The 17017-nt window shown below is 33.9% G+C and overlaps 1 protein-coding gene across 3 annotated transcripts in view; it reads left to right on the top strand.

Annotated features, from left to right (window-relative positions):
* LOC110099472 (RGS domain-containing serine/threonine-protein kinase A) overlaps window positions 1-17017 on the top strand; it is a 61021-nt gene that overhangs the window by 14872 nt on the left and 29132 nt on the right. For all 3 annotated transcript variants that reach the window (XM_020826631.2, XM_020826632.2, XM_028692818.1), the window contains 2 exons: window positions 11112-11180; window positions 16675-16775. In XM_020826631.2, the coding sequence (XP_020682290.1) occupies window positions 11112-11180; window positions 16675-16775 (170 nt within the window). The remainder of the gene's footprint in view (window positions 1-11111; window positions 11181-16674; window positions 16776-17017) is intronic.

The raw sequence follows: 17017 nt of genomic DNA, 5'->3' as shown, positions 1-17017 counted from the left end.
TGAAGGGTGGAAAAGCTGTTGGACCTGATGATATTCCAATAGAGGTGTGGAAATGCTTAGGAGATGAAGGGATTTCTTGGCTTACTAAACTTTTTAATACTATTTTGAAGATTAAGAAGATGCCAGATGAGTGGAGAATGAGTGTGTTAATTCCTATTTTTAAGAATAAAGGTGATGTTCAAGATTGTGCGAATTATAGAGGTATTAAGTTAATGTGTCATACTTTAAAACTATGGGAGCGAGTTTTGGAGCATAGGTTGCGGCGTGATACTAATGTTTCTCAAAATCAATTTGGATTTATGCCGGGTAGGTCGACTATGGAAGCCATACATTTATTCAGAGGTTTGATGGAAAAATATAGAGGAAATAAGGAGGATCTACATATGATATTTATTGATTTATAAAAAGCATATGATAAAGTTCCAAGAGAAGTGCTATGGAGAGTTCTTGATAAGAAAGGAGTCAATAATGCTTATATTCAAATCATTAAAGATATGTATGCAGGAGCTATTACTTGTGTTCAAACACAAGGTGGTTTGACCAAGTATTTCCCTATTTCGGTTGGGTTACATCAAGGATCAGCCTTAAGCCCATATCTTTTTGCTTTAGTCTTGGATGTTCTCACTAGACATTTGCAAGATGATGTACCTTGGTGTATGCTTTTTGCTGATGATATTCTTCTTGTTGATAAGACTAGAGAGGGAGTTGAAGGTAAACTTGAATTATGGAGGTCAACCTTAGAGTCTAAAGGTTTTCTCTTGAGTAGATCTAAAACGGAATATATGGAGTGTAATTTTAGCAGTAATAGTCCTAGTGAGGGGATTGTGACTTTGGGCGATCAAGTCATTAATAAGAGTACACGTTTTAGGTATCTTGGATCTATTGTTCAGAGTGATGGTGAAATAGATGGGGATATTATCAGTAGAATTCAAGTTGGATGGTTGAAGTGGCGGAATGCATCGGGCTTGTTATGTGATAGAAATGTACCCCTCAAACTTAAGGGAAAATTTTATAAGATGGTAGTGAGGCCTGCAATGCTTTATGGTGCCGAATGTTGGCCATTAAAAGAGAAGCATAATACTAAGTTAAGTGTGGCAGAGATGAGGATGCTTAGATGGATGAGTGGCTTTACCCTTAGAGATAGGATACGAAATGAGCATATACGTGAAAAGGTTGGAGTAGCTCCAGTAGAAGAAAAGATTATAAAGAGTCGCCTTAGATGGTTTGGTCACATAAAAAGGCGGCCTTCCGACGACCCAGTTAAGAGAGTAGAGGTATTAGATTTGACTTGTGTTAAGAAAGGTAGGGGTAGACCTAAAAAGACTTGGTTAGAAAATATTAGGAATGACCTTTCTTTATTAGATTTAAACGAGAATTTGGCTTTTAATAGGACTCAATGGAGAAAAAGGATTCATGTAGCCGACCCCACGTAGTGGGATAAAGGCTTGATGTTGTTGTTGTTGTACTCTTTACTTAAATTAATTTAGCATTACTTACCTTCTTGACGATTAAATTTGGCTTTTACACATTAATTTAGCATTACTTACCTTCTTGACGATTTGATTCTTCCACACATTCCCTTCTTACTCTTCTTCTATTATAAGTCACCTCAAAAGTTTCTCTTTGCATGAATATATTTGATGAATCCTAACCTTATAAGTGTACAATATTAAAACTTTTATCATTTCATTTTTTTAGGTATATAAAAGACAATGAAAATATACCAAGAATACTTACCTAACTTATCTTTTAACCTTCGTCTTTCTTTCTTTCCGTTATTCTTTCTTTCCCTCTTCTCCAAAATACCACCCTAATTCATAAATCTTTCAACTACTTTGTATACTCACAACACTAGAATTCATAGAAAATAATTCATAGAAAATCTGATCATTACTTACTTGCAGTTACCACAGAATTTCCCTACAACTCTTCAACTGATATTTGATATAAAACTGCAGTTTTCTTTCCAATCCCACACTCAGCCGAATGCAGGAATTGTTATTCCTGTTTTTACGGTAGCCAATGCTTCACTATCCGAACCCAATAACAGTGAAGGAACACTGTGCCTTTTGCTTGGAACCGAAACTTACAAGTTCCTTCTGATGCTTCCGTGAACAAAACAGAGAATGAATTGATTTGTTGCTTGCGTGTAATCCCATTTAGATAAGGATAGAGTGGCCCCACTAGGCAACCGCCTCCTAAACACAGCCATAGAAAACGTCTTTTGGAATTTAAGGAGTAATTAACATAATTAATATAATAGTTATATCGTTTCTAAAATTATTTAAATTAACTATTACCTGTATTTTTCTGGGTATTACATAAGGTGGTGGTGGTGGGAGATGTGGCCGGCGACAAGGTAGGGTGACTAGGAAATCCGGCGGCTCGGAGGAAAAGAGATTGAAAGAAAAGAACAATAAAACAAACCACGAACCCTCTCCAAGGTTGGTGGGTGATCCATTTTCCCTCCCTAGGGATCTCTCCAAAGTTCTCTCCTAGAACTCTCACAACTCAAATAACACACGCGTAGGAATTTTTTTTATCATTCATTCATTAATTCTCAAAGAAGAAGAGGGGGGCTTTAAATAGCACATAAATAAATACTACTTCAATGCCATACTTAAGCCCTTAAGTAAGGACCAAAAAAGGAAAAGCATAATAACTTCATAAAAAAAAAATACATCAATCATAAATATGAAAATCATAAGTAGCGTGATGTAATAGTGGCCGTTGATCGACGATCACACCTCTAGTAGATTTTTCCATGTCTTGATGTCCTCATCACAGGTCCACATAATTAATTATCTATTCTCTTAGAGATCAAGCTCAAAATCGTCCCTTGACTTTTTATGGGGGGGGGGGTGGCTTTTTTGGGGGGGGGGGGGGGGCATTTTAGTCCCAGACTAATAAATATTGTCAATTGGGTCCCTTTTCTCTTCAAAATTAATTCAAACTAGTTCCTTTTTTAGAATTATTGTTTGGAGGGATGAAAATTTCATACAAGAAGTAAGATTAGTAGTTATAGTCATCTTCCTATATATATATATATAATTGTAATCCTGATTTCATTTCTTACTCGAGCTCGATTGCCGTACAAGAAGGGCCATAAGAGAAGGAAGAGTGTCAACGAGCAATGCAATAAGAATATATTTCAGATATCATGATGACCAAGTGACAAAGAACAAAGATAGTGATGAGCAATGCACTAAGATTGGGATCACTAAGGCTGAGTACCATGAAGATTTCACCTTGCTAGAGGACCCTGAGGATATACGAAGAAGAAAGAATTACAAGGATGATTTGTGCTTAGAAAAGAATAAATATCTCAAATTCATCTCTATCCCCACCACTAGAGGATTAATGTCTATATTCGCAGTCTTCCACATGAATTATCCACGCATGAGATGTAAGCAAAATGCAAACCTTGTCATCAGGCTAGTGTCCAATTATGATGCACCTTCGAATGCTCTTCGATTGCTTGTTAACGTCGTTGGTGTTAGCTCCTCATTGAGGACGACCTCAATTCGACGAAGGGTTGTATTTAATAACAATAAAAATTATAAACATTATATTACATAGAATGGTAACAATAAAATAAATTAAACTTCATATTAAATAATATAAAGCAAGATTTACAAATTTAATCTCCAAGCAATCTCTCTCATGAACTCTATCCATTTACTCCATAATTTGAAAGATGTGACCAATTTGGATTAATTGAAGAGTTAGCGGAGCAAATTAGGCACGATCAATAGTCTCAAACCAAAAAGGACCCAAAAAATTGTAGGGACCATTTTTGCCTTTTGCAACAATCAAAACTAATGAAAATGCTTTGAATATTATGAACAACACTTCTCTTAAATTACAAATCCTTTAAAATAATCCACACCATGAAATTCACAATTTTTTCTTATTCTTCCAAAACAAATCTATTATGAAATTTCAATGCATTGATTTGTATTCAAATGATTTTAAATATTAAAGAATTTATAATACCTCTAGCTCAATGAAGAGGAAGATTTTGGATGTCAAACGTGCATTTTATGGCTATATGGCTGATATTATGGAAGTTTGAAGGAGAGGAGAGAATCAATATTTTCCTCTAAGCGAAAAATATGATATGATATGATATATATATATATATATGCCAAACTATATACTCTCTTGTTCCCAAGTGTTGGCTGATAATACAAAAAAATAAAAAAAAGAAGTAAAATAAATCGAAGAGATGTATCTCTTTGTGAGTTTGATCAGCAATGGATTGTCAATGGATACATCTCTTCGACATAATAATAGCCTTCGACAATCAAATTGATAAAAAGAGGAAGAAACATAAAGAAAAGAAAAAAAAACTTATGCTTTCTATCTTCCTCATGCCAAGCCGACACCTTTGCCCGCTTCAATCGACCCGCCTTGCATGTCCTCCACATGCCGGAACCCACCAAATTGCCATCATCTCCTACGCTAGGTGCGAATAGCCCAACCTCTGCTCACGTCCGACTCCGACGCCCTAGCCTTTGCTCATGTCCGACGCCCCAGCCTCAGTTCTTCTTGCGACACGTCTAGTCCGTCTCACTCTAGCTTGCCGTTCGCGACTTACCTCCACACGAGACAACACCGAGCGACCTTTGTCCGTTCCGATCAAGCCCCGCCTCAAACCACCCGTTCATGAATCCTCTGTTTGCGTGAGCAAACGACTGGTCTCCTGCAATCTCGAACGAGCACCTTATTCCATCTCTGTTCTATTTGTTTCTATAGGTCCATCTGTTTCTATAGGTTCAAACATTCCTTATCTATTTGGTTACTGACAGCTTCAAATTAAGATAACAAACCGTCTTTCTCTTGAGACATTAATCACTCCGGCATATTGTTACATACTTTCTTTAATTAATTAAATATATGAACAATATAACATAATCATTTATTTCGAAGACTTCGTGCCATTGATCTGATCTGGGCGAGATGAATTTCAACATTGAAGACGGTGTCGTGATTTTTAATTCGGGAGGATGGTTTTAAATTCGAAGACCCGCCCAATGATTTTTAATATGGGTGGATAGTTTTAAAATTAAAAAATATGTGCCATGATTTTTAATCCGGACGGATGGTTTTAAATTTGAAGACCGCGCACCGTCAATCTTTGATCTCGGCGAAAAGAAACTATGACAAATATCGTCCCAACTTCCCCTAATCAGGGGGGAATCCGGGAGGCTATCGAAATTTTCTGGAAATTGCCTTTAGAATAATTGGAGAGCAATTTAAAATCCAAAAGTTGTTGATTTGAGAACGATTATGTTTTGAAATCAAATATTAATAATTGATTAATTTATTTAACTGACTGGAATTTTAAATATAAATCTAAATTGATTGATTAATTAAATTTAAAATTTGATTTAATCAATTAGTTTAAAATTATAATAAAAAATTGAAATTTTTGTTAGTTAATTAAAATAATTAATCAAATTAATTTTAAATTTAAATTTGAAATTGAATTTCATAATTAATAAATGTATTTTAAAAATAATTATTAATTAATTGAGCGATTAATCAATCAATCAATTTTAATATAAATTATATTGAGCATAATTTAAAAAATATGAAGAGAGCCACAATGGTGAATTTTCTTTTGAAAAGAAAGAAAGTAAAATACTGTTTTCCCTTGACTAGCCCTAGGTACATGCTACACTGAAACCGACACAACTCAAACTCAACTCAACACAATACAACAAACAAAACTCTCACAAACTCTCCAGCTCTCAACAATGCTCTCCGAACTCACAAATACAACTCAACACATTCTGTACTCTCATGTGCGAACTCCAAAATTGCACGAATTCTTGCAACAAGCAAATGAAATTAATTAAGGATTGAAATTAAATTAATATAAAAATAAATGCTAAAGCAATAAAAAGAACAAGTGCTACGCTAAGCTACAAATTGAAAGCAAAACATGTAGAACATGCTACTGGTAAAGTAACTACTAGTACAATCTACAACACTGAAAATAAAAAAAGAGTAAAACATTATAATAAGAAACACTAGTGTCGTACAACAAAAACTGCTGGCTAGTAAGTATCAAGCTAGTAAATAATTGAATACTACAATGTAGTTTCAAGTTTTCAACCAACTCTTGTCCACTCAAACCAGCAAAACTAATGGGCACTTCCAAAGGAAATCAATAAGACTCGTCTTACCTAAATAACTAGGTAACTTCTAATGAGAGTCGTGATTTTTGAAATGAAATATCAAATCCTCAAACAAATGGACATTTTAAATTAAAAGATTAGGTTGTAAGACTCACTTTTAGGCAACTTTAAAAGGGAAGTTGTAAGAGCTATCCAAATAATTAAATACTCGAGCAGCCTTGCTGTAGAGCTAGATTGTAAAACCCATATGTGGGCAACTCATAAGTATATTGTAAGTTCCGCTCCAAATTAAAATTTCAGGCATATTCTATAAGAAGTTGTAAGACATGTTACTTAAGAGAAACTTTTCTCAAATTAAATCTAAATCTTTAGGCAACCATGCTGTAGAGCCAAGTTGTAAGACCCACAACTGGACTACTTCTAATAGAAGCCGTAAGACCCGCTTCAATTTAAACATCTGGGCAACTTCTAACCGAAGTTATAAACCTAAATGATGAGGATGTATGACTGTGGAAAGTTTATTAGATAAGGGGTCGAAGATCTACGGTCATGATTAGACCAATTTATTTTTGAGCTTTTAGTTGTATTTGATTTATTTATCTTTTTTCGTTTTTACCCTCACTTGAGGGAGTAGGCTTATGTGACCCCATGAGGCACTTTTGTCATTAGAATTATTATTATATTTTATCTATTTATAGTCCTCTCATCTTCTTTGGAGAGGCTGATGAATATTATGTTGAAAAATTTTTGCACGTGTCTTTGAGTGTCATGAGAGCTCTTGTGAAAGTTTGAAGTCCCTTGGTGAGGGCAAAACACTACCCATCAGTCGCAGGAAGAGTCCGGGCTCGTGGTTTTTATCCACCTCCAATTCGTCTTGCTATTTTCTCCTAGCCGCCGGTCCAATCCTTTCCCTAGTCGTCGGCCCCTTCACCACCTATCCCTAGGCCGTCTACCACCCTAACCCGCCACCCCTCCCTCCCCTAAACTACCTGCCAATCATCCCTCCCCATTGGCCGATTCTCCACCGATCCCCTTCACCTCTTAGCTGCCGGCCACCTATCCCTCCCATTGCCTCCAAATTTTCAAAGAAAGTATTCAATACTTTTCCTACTTAGTGCATAGTAAATCTAGAAAGTCTTAAATTCCGATTTTAATTGACTTAAAAATTTGAAACTTCTTTCTAAAAAAAGATGCGTTATATTAGGAAAGTTTCCCTATTCATACGTATTTGAATTTTGAATGGAGATTTTCCCTAAATCCCCTTTCCTCAATTAGCATCCTAAATTTGATAACTTTTTAATCCCTCTAATTAATCCCACCTTCCCCTAGCCATTGCTGCTCCTCTCCCTCTCTCCTCCATTATTATCCTTCCAATTTAAGTTCCCCAAATCAGCCCCCATTAAGGCTTGCTGCCCCCCTTCCCCTCTTTCCTTATTTGAGGGTCATTCAAATTCAAATCTCCCCAATTCCTCCTCCACTTAAAGTAGCCATTAATTCCTACTTCAATCCCACTTAATTCTTGTCCTAATTGGCATGCCATCTAGACAAAAATTCAATTCCAAAATTTTAATAATTGCTGAAATTAAAATTCAGAATTTTCTATTTGCTTCATTTCCTTATTCATCACCCAAATAAGGAATTAAAAGGGTGCTCTAGGGCAGGCCATAACCTCCTCCCTCTTGTCTACACTCAGGCTCCTTTGCTTGATGTTTTCACCTAAGAAGGAGAAGTGAATCCACCTTCCTTGGCCGGTCACATTCAAATCCTTCGAACACTTTAATCCCTTGTCGTCTACAAGGAGTGTTTGCTTCAAAGCGAACTCACAGATGATCATTGCCCGGATCCTGAAGAACGTTGGGGCGAAGTTCAGAAGCTTGATGATGGTGATCTCTCCTTCGAACCTTTTGTCTTCTAACTCCTCGATCGTGGCATCATTAAAATTATGAAAGCTTATCTGCCTAGCCTTCTAATATGAGCACGTGTGAGGGATCTTAATAGTGATTATTCTAATTCTTAATCGAGGGATTTCCTTTGAAAACCCCACGTTACGCAAAGCTTGATTTGATTTGATTATTTTGTGCTCCTAACATTGTCTTGTAATCGATTGCCTAAGCTTAATCACAGCTTTATTGTTTTCAATCTTTTATTTATGTCGTAGGAAGTTGAATAATTGATATTTCTCATTCATAAGCGTGTAATTTCAAAGTTAATAGCATCACATGTTCATGTAGTTCTACATCGCTAAACCGAATTAACTTATGGGTATTCTAATGAATGTAAACCCCATAACCCAATAAAATTAAAACTCATATATAACCACCATTGTTTACTCGGGATCTCTTAGAGGAGTCAACCCATGGCTACTAATGTGATTCTCTGGACACTACGGTCAATTATTGTTAATGTTACTAGATTGAAACATTTGGTATACCCAGGACAACAGAACCATGGAATCTTGATCAGGTTGACCTCCATTCCCTTACAATTGAGACTAAGCACCAATTTTTTTTTTTTCATCCTTAATTAATAGTTCTATCTTACGTGTTAAGAGGAGTAATTAACTATGAGTGTTTGCACTCATGGGAAGTAAGAACCCAGATCTAATTAAACCTCGACACTATCCTCAGGGGAAATTTGGTTAAATATAATTTGACTTAAGGAAATTGAAGTCCTACGGCTACAAAGTGGGATTAGTGCCAACGCGCCATTTTTCTTGAGCCAACATGTTGTAGGAAAAACTTGCCTAATGGTGTTCCCATTCTGATTTTTAATTCCAAATAACTGTTCCTTTGGTTTGCTAATTTTCTTTGGATATTTGGGCATTTAATGGTGGGCTGAATTTGTCTTATTGGGCTTGGCCCAACTTTCCCTTGGCTATTGATGATCTGGCTGCTTAGTTCCTTGGTTGGCCGTGCCTCTTTCTTGGTGATTTCCCATAAATTTTGCTTGGGGGCTGGCTATTGGTGTTCTAGCTGTTTGATTCCTTGGCTGGCCGTGCCTCTTTCTTGGTGATTTCCCATAAATTTTGCTTGGAGGCTGGCTGTTAGTGTTCTGTCTGTTTGATTCCTTGGCTAGCCATGCCTCTTTCTTGGTGATTTCCCATAAATTATGCTTGGGGGTTGGCTGTTGGTGTTCTGGCTGCTTGGTTCCTGGGCTGACCGTGCATCTTTCTTGGTGATTTTCCATAAATTTTGGCTGCTCCTATTGAAGGCTTGGGCGGCACCTTTTAGGGGCTGTTTGGATTCATTTTTCCTTATTTATCGGGGGGGCTGTTTGCTGCTGTTTTTAGAGAGATTTGAGATGAATTTTTGGAGCATGAAACCTGTGGGTTTCGAATAACTTGCGAGCTATCCTCTTCTACCTCCTCTTTTCTTAAAATTCATCTCGGTTTTTAATCTCTTTCTTCTTTCCACTGTATCATGTCCAACTGTATCATTCTTTTCTAAACTTTATTAATAGTAAGTTGTGTCGTGTCATGTTTTATTGAAAGTTGAAGCATTGTTGTGTTTGTTTTATTGTAGTATTCCATTTAATGTAAGTTTGAAGTGGTTGAACTTTAAGGTTTTGTTTATCTATATTATATTGAAAGGAAGTTTTGTTTGCAATCCTAAAATTTGTTTGTTCTTTATTTTTTGTTGCATCACAACACCAAGGTAATGTTTTCGAGTTCGAGTCTGACTTATGCATTTTTAAACTAAATACTCCTTAGCTAATTGCATGAAATTTGATGTAACTATTCTTGTATTATATTTTCAATGAATAGAATATTTGGGAGATGTTTTTATCATTTTGATACATGCAAGTGAGAAGCTCATTTTCCTTTGTGTTTGATTAAGGCAGAATATTTGATTGATGACAAAGGATCAAGCAATAATCCCTCATTTCATAGGACTTAGCTAGATGGAAGCTATAGATAAAAAATATAGATCATCTCACCTTCCTATCTAATGAGTCATTTAGTTTGACGTGCTTTCAAGAAAATCTATCATCCTTTGAGATTTTACTGTAATGACATTGGAATATAAGATAAAAACATCAATTCTCTTACATCAACATATATTTATATATAATGAGAGAGAGAGAAAGAAGCAGCACATATTCTTTTGTGTTTGATTAAAGCAGAATATTTGATTGATGAAGAAGGATCAAGCAATTATCACTCGGACTAAGCTTGAAGCTATAAATAAAAAATAAAGCTCATCTCGCTTTCCTACCCAATGAATCATTTTGATTGATGTGCTTTCAGGAAAATCTATCATCCTTTGAGATTGTACTGTTATGGCCTTGGAATATAAGATACAAAATATCAATTCTCTTTAACATCGGTAAAACTAGAAGCATAAATGATTTGGAGAACTTTAAATATAATATGATCATCAATTTGTATGTCAAAAATTTCTTGATGCATGAGAAGAATGTTGTGTTAGGGCCCGTAAAGAATCTAAGAAAGTAACATGGGATGCAAAGAATTTAGTTTTTAATGATTTTCATAACATATTAGATACTAAAGAGGCGAAAGATGCATGTATAAGTCAGCAAAAAAAAAAAAAAAAATGAAAAAAAAAAAAAAAAAAAAAAAAAAAAACAGAGAAGTAAGAATTTAATTCAATGAAGTGCATTAAGGACGAAGATAAAAAAGTGTTTTTATTAGAAGAAGATATTCAAATAAGGTGGATGAGATATTTCGATAAGCTTTTCAATAAAGATTGTGAGAATACGATTGACCTTAGTGATCTTAGCCCGTAAATGAAAATAAAGATTTTTGTTTTTATTATCGTATTGGTAAAATCAAAGTTAGAAAGGCTTTAAAGAAAATGATGTGTGAAAAGCTGTTGGATCTAATTATATGCAGAGGTGTGAAAATGTATTATTTAAGCTGAGGTTATTTTTCTATTACTATGAGATTTTGGTTGGATTGGTGCAAGTGCTGCGCAATTGATCAAAATATTTCTGTTTTCCTTTCAGGATGTTGCAGTGAAGGTATTTTCAAAACAAGAATATTCAGATGAATTGATATTTTCATTCAGACAAGAGGTAACTCCAAGCAGCCTTTCCATTTTCCAAACTATTCTGTTATGTGTTGAGCACAAAGGTTAGACTTGTTGGTTGTAACCACCCCTTTTCAGAAGTGAGGAATTCAAAGTCCTAAAAGTATTTTTTTTTATGAATTCTTTAACATATAAAATTGACTTATTGTGAGAATGATTTTTTTTAACAAATTCTTACAATTGACAAATTTTCATACAGCTTAGATATTGCAACAGGGAAGTTAAATATAGCAGGATTATTCTTCTGTCGAGTTTCTGTTTTGATTGCCTAACCTTTCACAACTTTATATTGGTGGTAATTTTTTTGTAATGTACGTCTTAATTTCATAATTCCCCTAAATTCAACCAGCTATAACCTTGCACATGCATGCTTGGGTGACTTTTTTACTTTTGAAGCACTGAACCTCAGGTGAACTCTTATAGATTGTTTAATAGACAAGTCAAAAGTGGAGGGAAATCTTCTGAAAAGGGATATAAATAGAATACAAGATAAAAAAACGCTGATATTTTAATCCCTATTGCCAATCATCATTGCTCCTTTTACTTGCGTTAGACTCTCTGGCGTATAATAAGGGCAAGAATGCGCACATAAGATAGAGAAGAGAGCTAATGTTAAGGGAATATAAACGAAAAAAAGGAAAATATTGTTAGTTGTGCAAAAAAAAAAAAAGTGCTAAAATCACGTGTAGAACTTGATTGTGTGATTGAACGTATGCAATATAAAAAAAATACATTAATTGGACCAAAAATTGTCTTGGACAAGAAAACTCATCCTAAGTATGTAATATATGTGATTTTAGTTTTCACAAAACATGATGTGATTTTTTTTTTTCAGTAGTGAGTTGAAAAAAAAAGTATTTTTTACTGAAAAGAATATAAAATTTTAACAATGGTTAGGTTGCTGCCTTCATCATGACATGACGGTGACACCTCAAATAATATAATCAACCTTTCTGCCATGTAACGATAGTACTGCATTCATTAACCTCTAAAATCTCATATTAATGGCAGTCCATGTACTAAGCACCTCTGTTATTGTAGATAACAATATATGGTAGGAATAGTATAATATAGTTAACATAAATCTCATTGGTGGCATAAGAGGCTTACTTACGCCCCAACCAATAAGGCTAATTAATTAGATTTTGGCCCTTTAAGTACAAGTCTGACTTAGTGTACATGGAAACGAACTTTACCTTTATACTCCTTGCTTGTTACAACTACTTACATAAACTTAAAAATTCCACGGCATATAGAAACAAATGATTAATTAAAAAATGGGCAAACAAAAAATCATGATAGAAACTTATTTTAGGAAATAAGTACTGATAGGTCTAGTTGTAATGATTTTTTGAGTTTTTTAAGTGGATCATCATTTGTTCATGTTAAAGTCACCGTGTTATGAGTAGCTACTAGTTTAATTAACACGAGATCATAGGTTTGATGGAGTGTTGACCCGTAATCAACAAAACAAAAAAAAAAATCGCAAAAATCTCATACCTGTCCGACCGCACGTCATCGCCATCTCGCACACGTTCGAATGTCGCATCCTACACGTTGTCACCTCTCCCCTTCCACGATCTCTCTTAGCGTTAAAAGGATACCGAAGCCACTTCTTCAATGCTTTTGCTGTGGTTCGACTTCGCTCCTTCCTCGATTTTCCTGAGAGATCGAGAGTTACGACATTTGATCGGAGGCAGCAACGGGGAGCTCGCATCTGTGAAGGTAACATTCTCCCTTTTCGTGCGCTCCTCTGTCCCCTCCGACGACGTTCCCTTTCCTGCCGGACCGAACGTTACGACATTTTGATCGGACGCAAGAACCAGCTGGGACGGTAACTTTCTCCCTTCCAGCGGCTTCTTCGGCTCCTATTAAAAGTCAAATTCTCGTTTAAATCTAATAAATAAAGGTCATTCCTAATATTTTCTAACCAAGTATTTTTAGGTTTGCCTCAACCTTTCTTAACATAAGTCAAATCTAATACCTCTACTTTCCTAACCGGGTCATTGGAAGGATGCCGTTTTATGTGACCAAACCATCTAAGACAACTCTCTCTAATCTTACAATCACAATGAAAATAAAATTCCTACTATTGAAATTAAACTTGGTAATGTAAACTGATGATAATGAAATTTATTTTCAGGAACAGTCTTTTATTATGACTACAATCTTACTAATTTGGAACTCCATCTCCATGGGTCACGCCACTTGCATTCAAGATCCTTTACTTGGATGGAAGAAAGCAAAAGAGAAAATGTATTAAAATTTTATTTTCATTTATTTCATAATCCAAAAATCAAGAGCTTGTTATTATAAGAAACTCCTTATTTATAGGAATAAGGAAAGACCAAAAAACGTTAAATAAATAGTCAATCGTCCTATCATTTTCGTACCTTCCACCAAGCCCATTAACAATGAACCAACATATGTGCCCAAAATACAATATAATTTGATAATATACAAAATTTAAAACATGCCCGTGACTTGGGCTGGCCCATGAAGCATATAAAAGCTTAAATACATTAAAACATCACTAAAACACTTTACCATACACACATACATAAACTCTTAATTACAACATAATACATCCTAAATGCATGAATCTAAAATCACTAAATAGTAAATTAGCCCAAAATGCATCCTACATCAGTATTGGGTGTGATAAAAACTTGTGATTTGCCACCCTTTGCAATGAAGAATGAAGAGGCGAGTATTAAAGTTACGAGAAAAGGATTAAAATGATTCCTTAATTATTTGTAAGGGATCAAAATAGTTCCCAACTTTTTTGAGGAACCAATTTGATCCTCAACTCTTTAAAATAGGATTTTTTTTGTCCTAACATTCAATGTTGGAGTTAATGTTGTTAAATATGAGAGTATTTTGGTCCTTTTTAATTAAATATTTATAAATATAATTTTAAAGTAATTATAAATTTTCAAAAAAAAAAAAGAACAAAAATAATTTTTTTAATTAAAAAAATGATAATAATTTTGCTTTAATTTTAAAAATTGTAGTCATATTTTATAAAATATGATATTTATTGATTTAGAGAAATGAATTTATTAAAAAATTTCAAAAGGCTTGGTTAGAAAATATTGGAAACGATATTTCTTTATTAGATTTAGATGAGATTTTGACTCTTAACAGGACACAACACAATGAATAAAAATGATTCATGTAGTCGACCCCATATAGTAGGATAAAGGCTTATTGTTGTATTGATTTAGAGAAATAAAATGCAAATAGATATTATTTTCAACTTAGTCACACACATTTTTTCTGATCATATTTTATAAAATATGTCTAAAATTTTTTGAAATAAAAATAAAAATAAAAATAAAAATTATTAATATTTTTTTTTTAAATATTTTAAAAAATTGTTAGAAAAAATTAGATTTGCTTGAAAAATATATTTGATAAATATTTAAATTAAAAATAACTAAAATTTATATTTAACACCATTAACTTCAACATTGGATGTTAGGATAAAAAATGTTCAACTTTAAAGAGTTAAGGGATCAAATTGGTCCCTCAAAAGAGTTTGGGATCATTTTGGTCTCTCACAAAGAATTGCTGGACCATTTTGGTCATTTTCTCTTAAAATGACTTAGCATATATGAAAAATAGAAACCTATAGAAGATGTTTGAGTAGAATAGAGCTGTTGGTACTTTTTGATGCAAATAATGAGATAATCAGTTTATATATATATATATATATATTTGTTTTATTGATTTCGGTTGTAGATATTTATATATTATGATAGTCGTACTCTACTTTTAGGGTACGAAGAATAAAAATGAAGGGCAATTTAGCTCATTGCTTGAAATATAATAGTTGCTTGCATGTGACCATACAATGGTGCTTACCTTCACTATTGCATTGCTTGGTAAAGAGAAGTTTTTTAGAGTTTGCCTTTGCTTGCTTGATGCGTCTGGTTTTTGGACTGATGAAGCAACATTTAAGTGAAATGACTATCATTAGTATTTGATCTAATGTGACTTTTTCGTTTGCTTTCATTATAACAAGGTTTGCGTTGTTTGTTATATATTATTTTTATTAAAGTGCAAAGAACTGCTCACACTTATGACATGGTAAAGTGGTAAGTTTTTGCATCACTTTATGAGGCTTACACATTAATTGATAATTGTTAATATCATGCACGCCAAAATTACCTATAATATGCTCAATGTTTATTCTCATATTTCAAAGTGATTTATCTTCTAAATAATTTCGCCATTACTCTAGCTTTACACTTATTTTAGTGTATATGTCACCTCATAGATCTATGTCATTTGTAAATAGCAGACACCAAAGCTTCTCACTTTGAATATTCTTTTAATCATTGTCCTAGCTAGTAAAAGAAGATATGGATCTAACACTTTATAGTAAGTAAACTGATACGCCTTAGGTTTCACAAATTAGGGTTTGCCCTAATTTCTCCTCCAAAAGGAGAAATTTCTCCACCAAAACCAAATGAGAAACACTCACAAGAGGGTTGAGATGAAAAGTAAGAACCTTTGCATTAGAAAGCCAAGAGAAAACAAGATAAGTTTGTCCACTTCGAGAAGGACAAGATCTCCCACAAGAAAACCCTAGAAAAGCACAAGAAAAAGACTAGAGGAAGAAAAACTAGAAAGAGAATACACTTTTCATACTCCCCTAAAACTAAACCCTAATGGCTCCCTTCATACTCTTTGAAAAATCCCTCCCATCCCCAAAATACCCCCACTTAAGTGGTGGGTCCCTTTGGTCCAGCCAGCCCGCCCCCTCCCCTTTTCTTCCGCCTATAGACCCGCACGGGTCCAGGCTCCTGTCCATCATAAACCTACTGCAATTGAAAATTCTTTGGTTACTGAATAAATACTAATGCTAGTCAACATTCCATCATACACATCTTTAATAACTTCAACATACCTTAGCACATCTTGTTTTCTTAATGTGCACCAAATCAATTATCATAATTCTTGATTATGGTCCAAAAAGATCAAATGAATATCCTTTCTCTGTTTCTATATTTCCAGATTAATTGTCCAAATACAAAAAACTGCTTTTATAACATATCTTTCTGGTATGAAACCAAATTATTATTTTTAATTGACGGAATTTGTCAGTCTACTTTTTAGTACTGTTTCTTATAATTTCATAATTTCATTGTATAACTCATAGGATTATTTCTCTATAGTTAAGACAATCTCGATATCTTTATTAACTATTGGTACCAAAAATACTTTCCCAATCATTTGGCATCATTTTTTTTTAAATTTTCACTGACTATTAGTCTTTTTGGCTTATTTTTTTTAGAAAATGAGATCAGCTTCATAGGGCACTCTTTCAATGAAATGACTTGATTGAAAGACCTTAAATTGCTTTTTTTTTTTTTAGTTTCTATTTATGATCCGTTTATAGTAGCATGAATATTATGCAGAGGGCACCTACATTTCTTTTGTAAATTGATTATAGTTCTTTTTTTATTGTGTAGGTATCACTTATGAAGAAACTACGGCATCCCAATATACTTCTGTTTATGGGTGCAGTTTTGTCCCCAGAACGTCTTTGTATTGTTACCGAGTTTCTTCCACGGTTTGTTATAACAAACTAAAAATAAATTTACCTTTATAAAAGTTGTGTTTGGTTTAATGGTAATATGATATTTTATTAATTTCTTTAATTTTGTGCTCTTAGCCCTACATATAGAGATGTACGGTAGTTATAAGAATGCTATAATGAAACTCTAATCTTACATGATTTTGGTGCACTCTTTGAATTTTTTTAAAATTCATATTGATTATATTTGATGGTTACTCTAAAGAACATTTATATGA

This window comes from Dendrobium catenatum, unplaced genomic scaffold (genome assembly GCF_001605985.2).
Source record: "Dendrobium catenatum unplaced genomic scaffold, ASM160598v2 fragScaff_scaffold_157, whole genome shotgun sequence".
Classification (NCBI taxonomy): domain Eukaryota; kingdom Viridiplantae; phylum Streptophyta; class Magnoliopsida; order Asparagales; family Orchidaceae; genus Dendrobium; species Dendrobium catenatum.
Note: the sequence above shows the minus strand (reverse complement) of the source record. Positions and strands in the feature narration are given on the sequence as shown.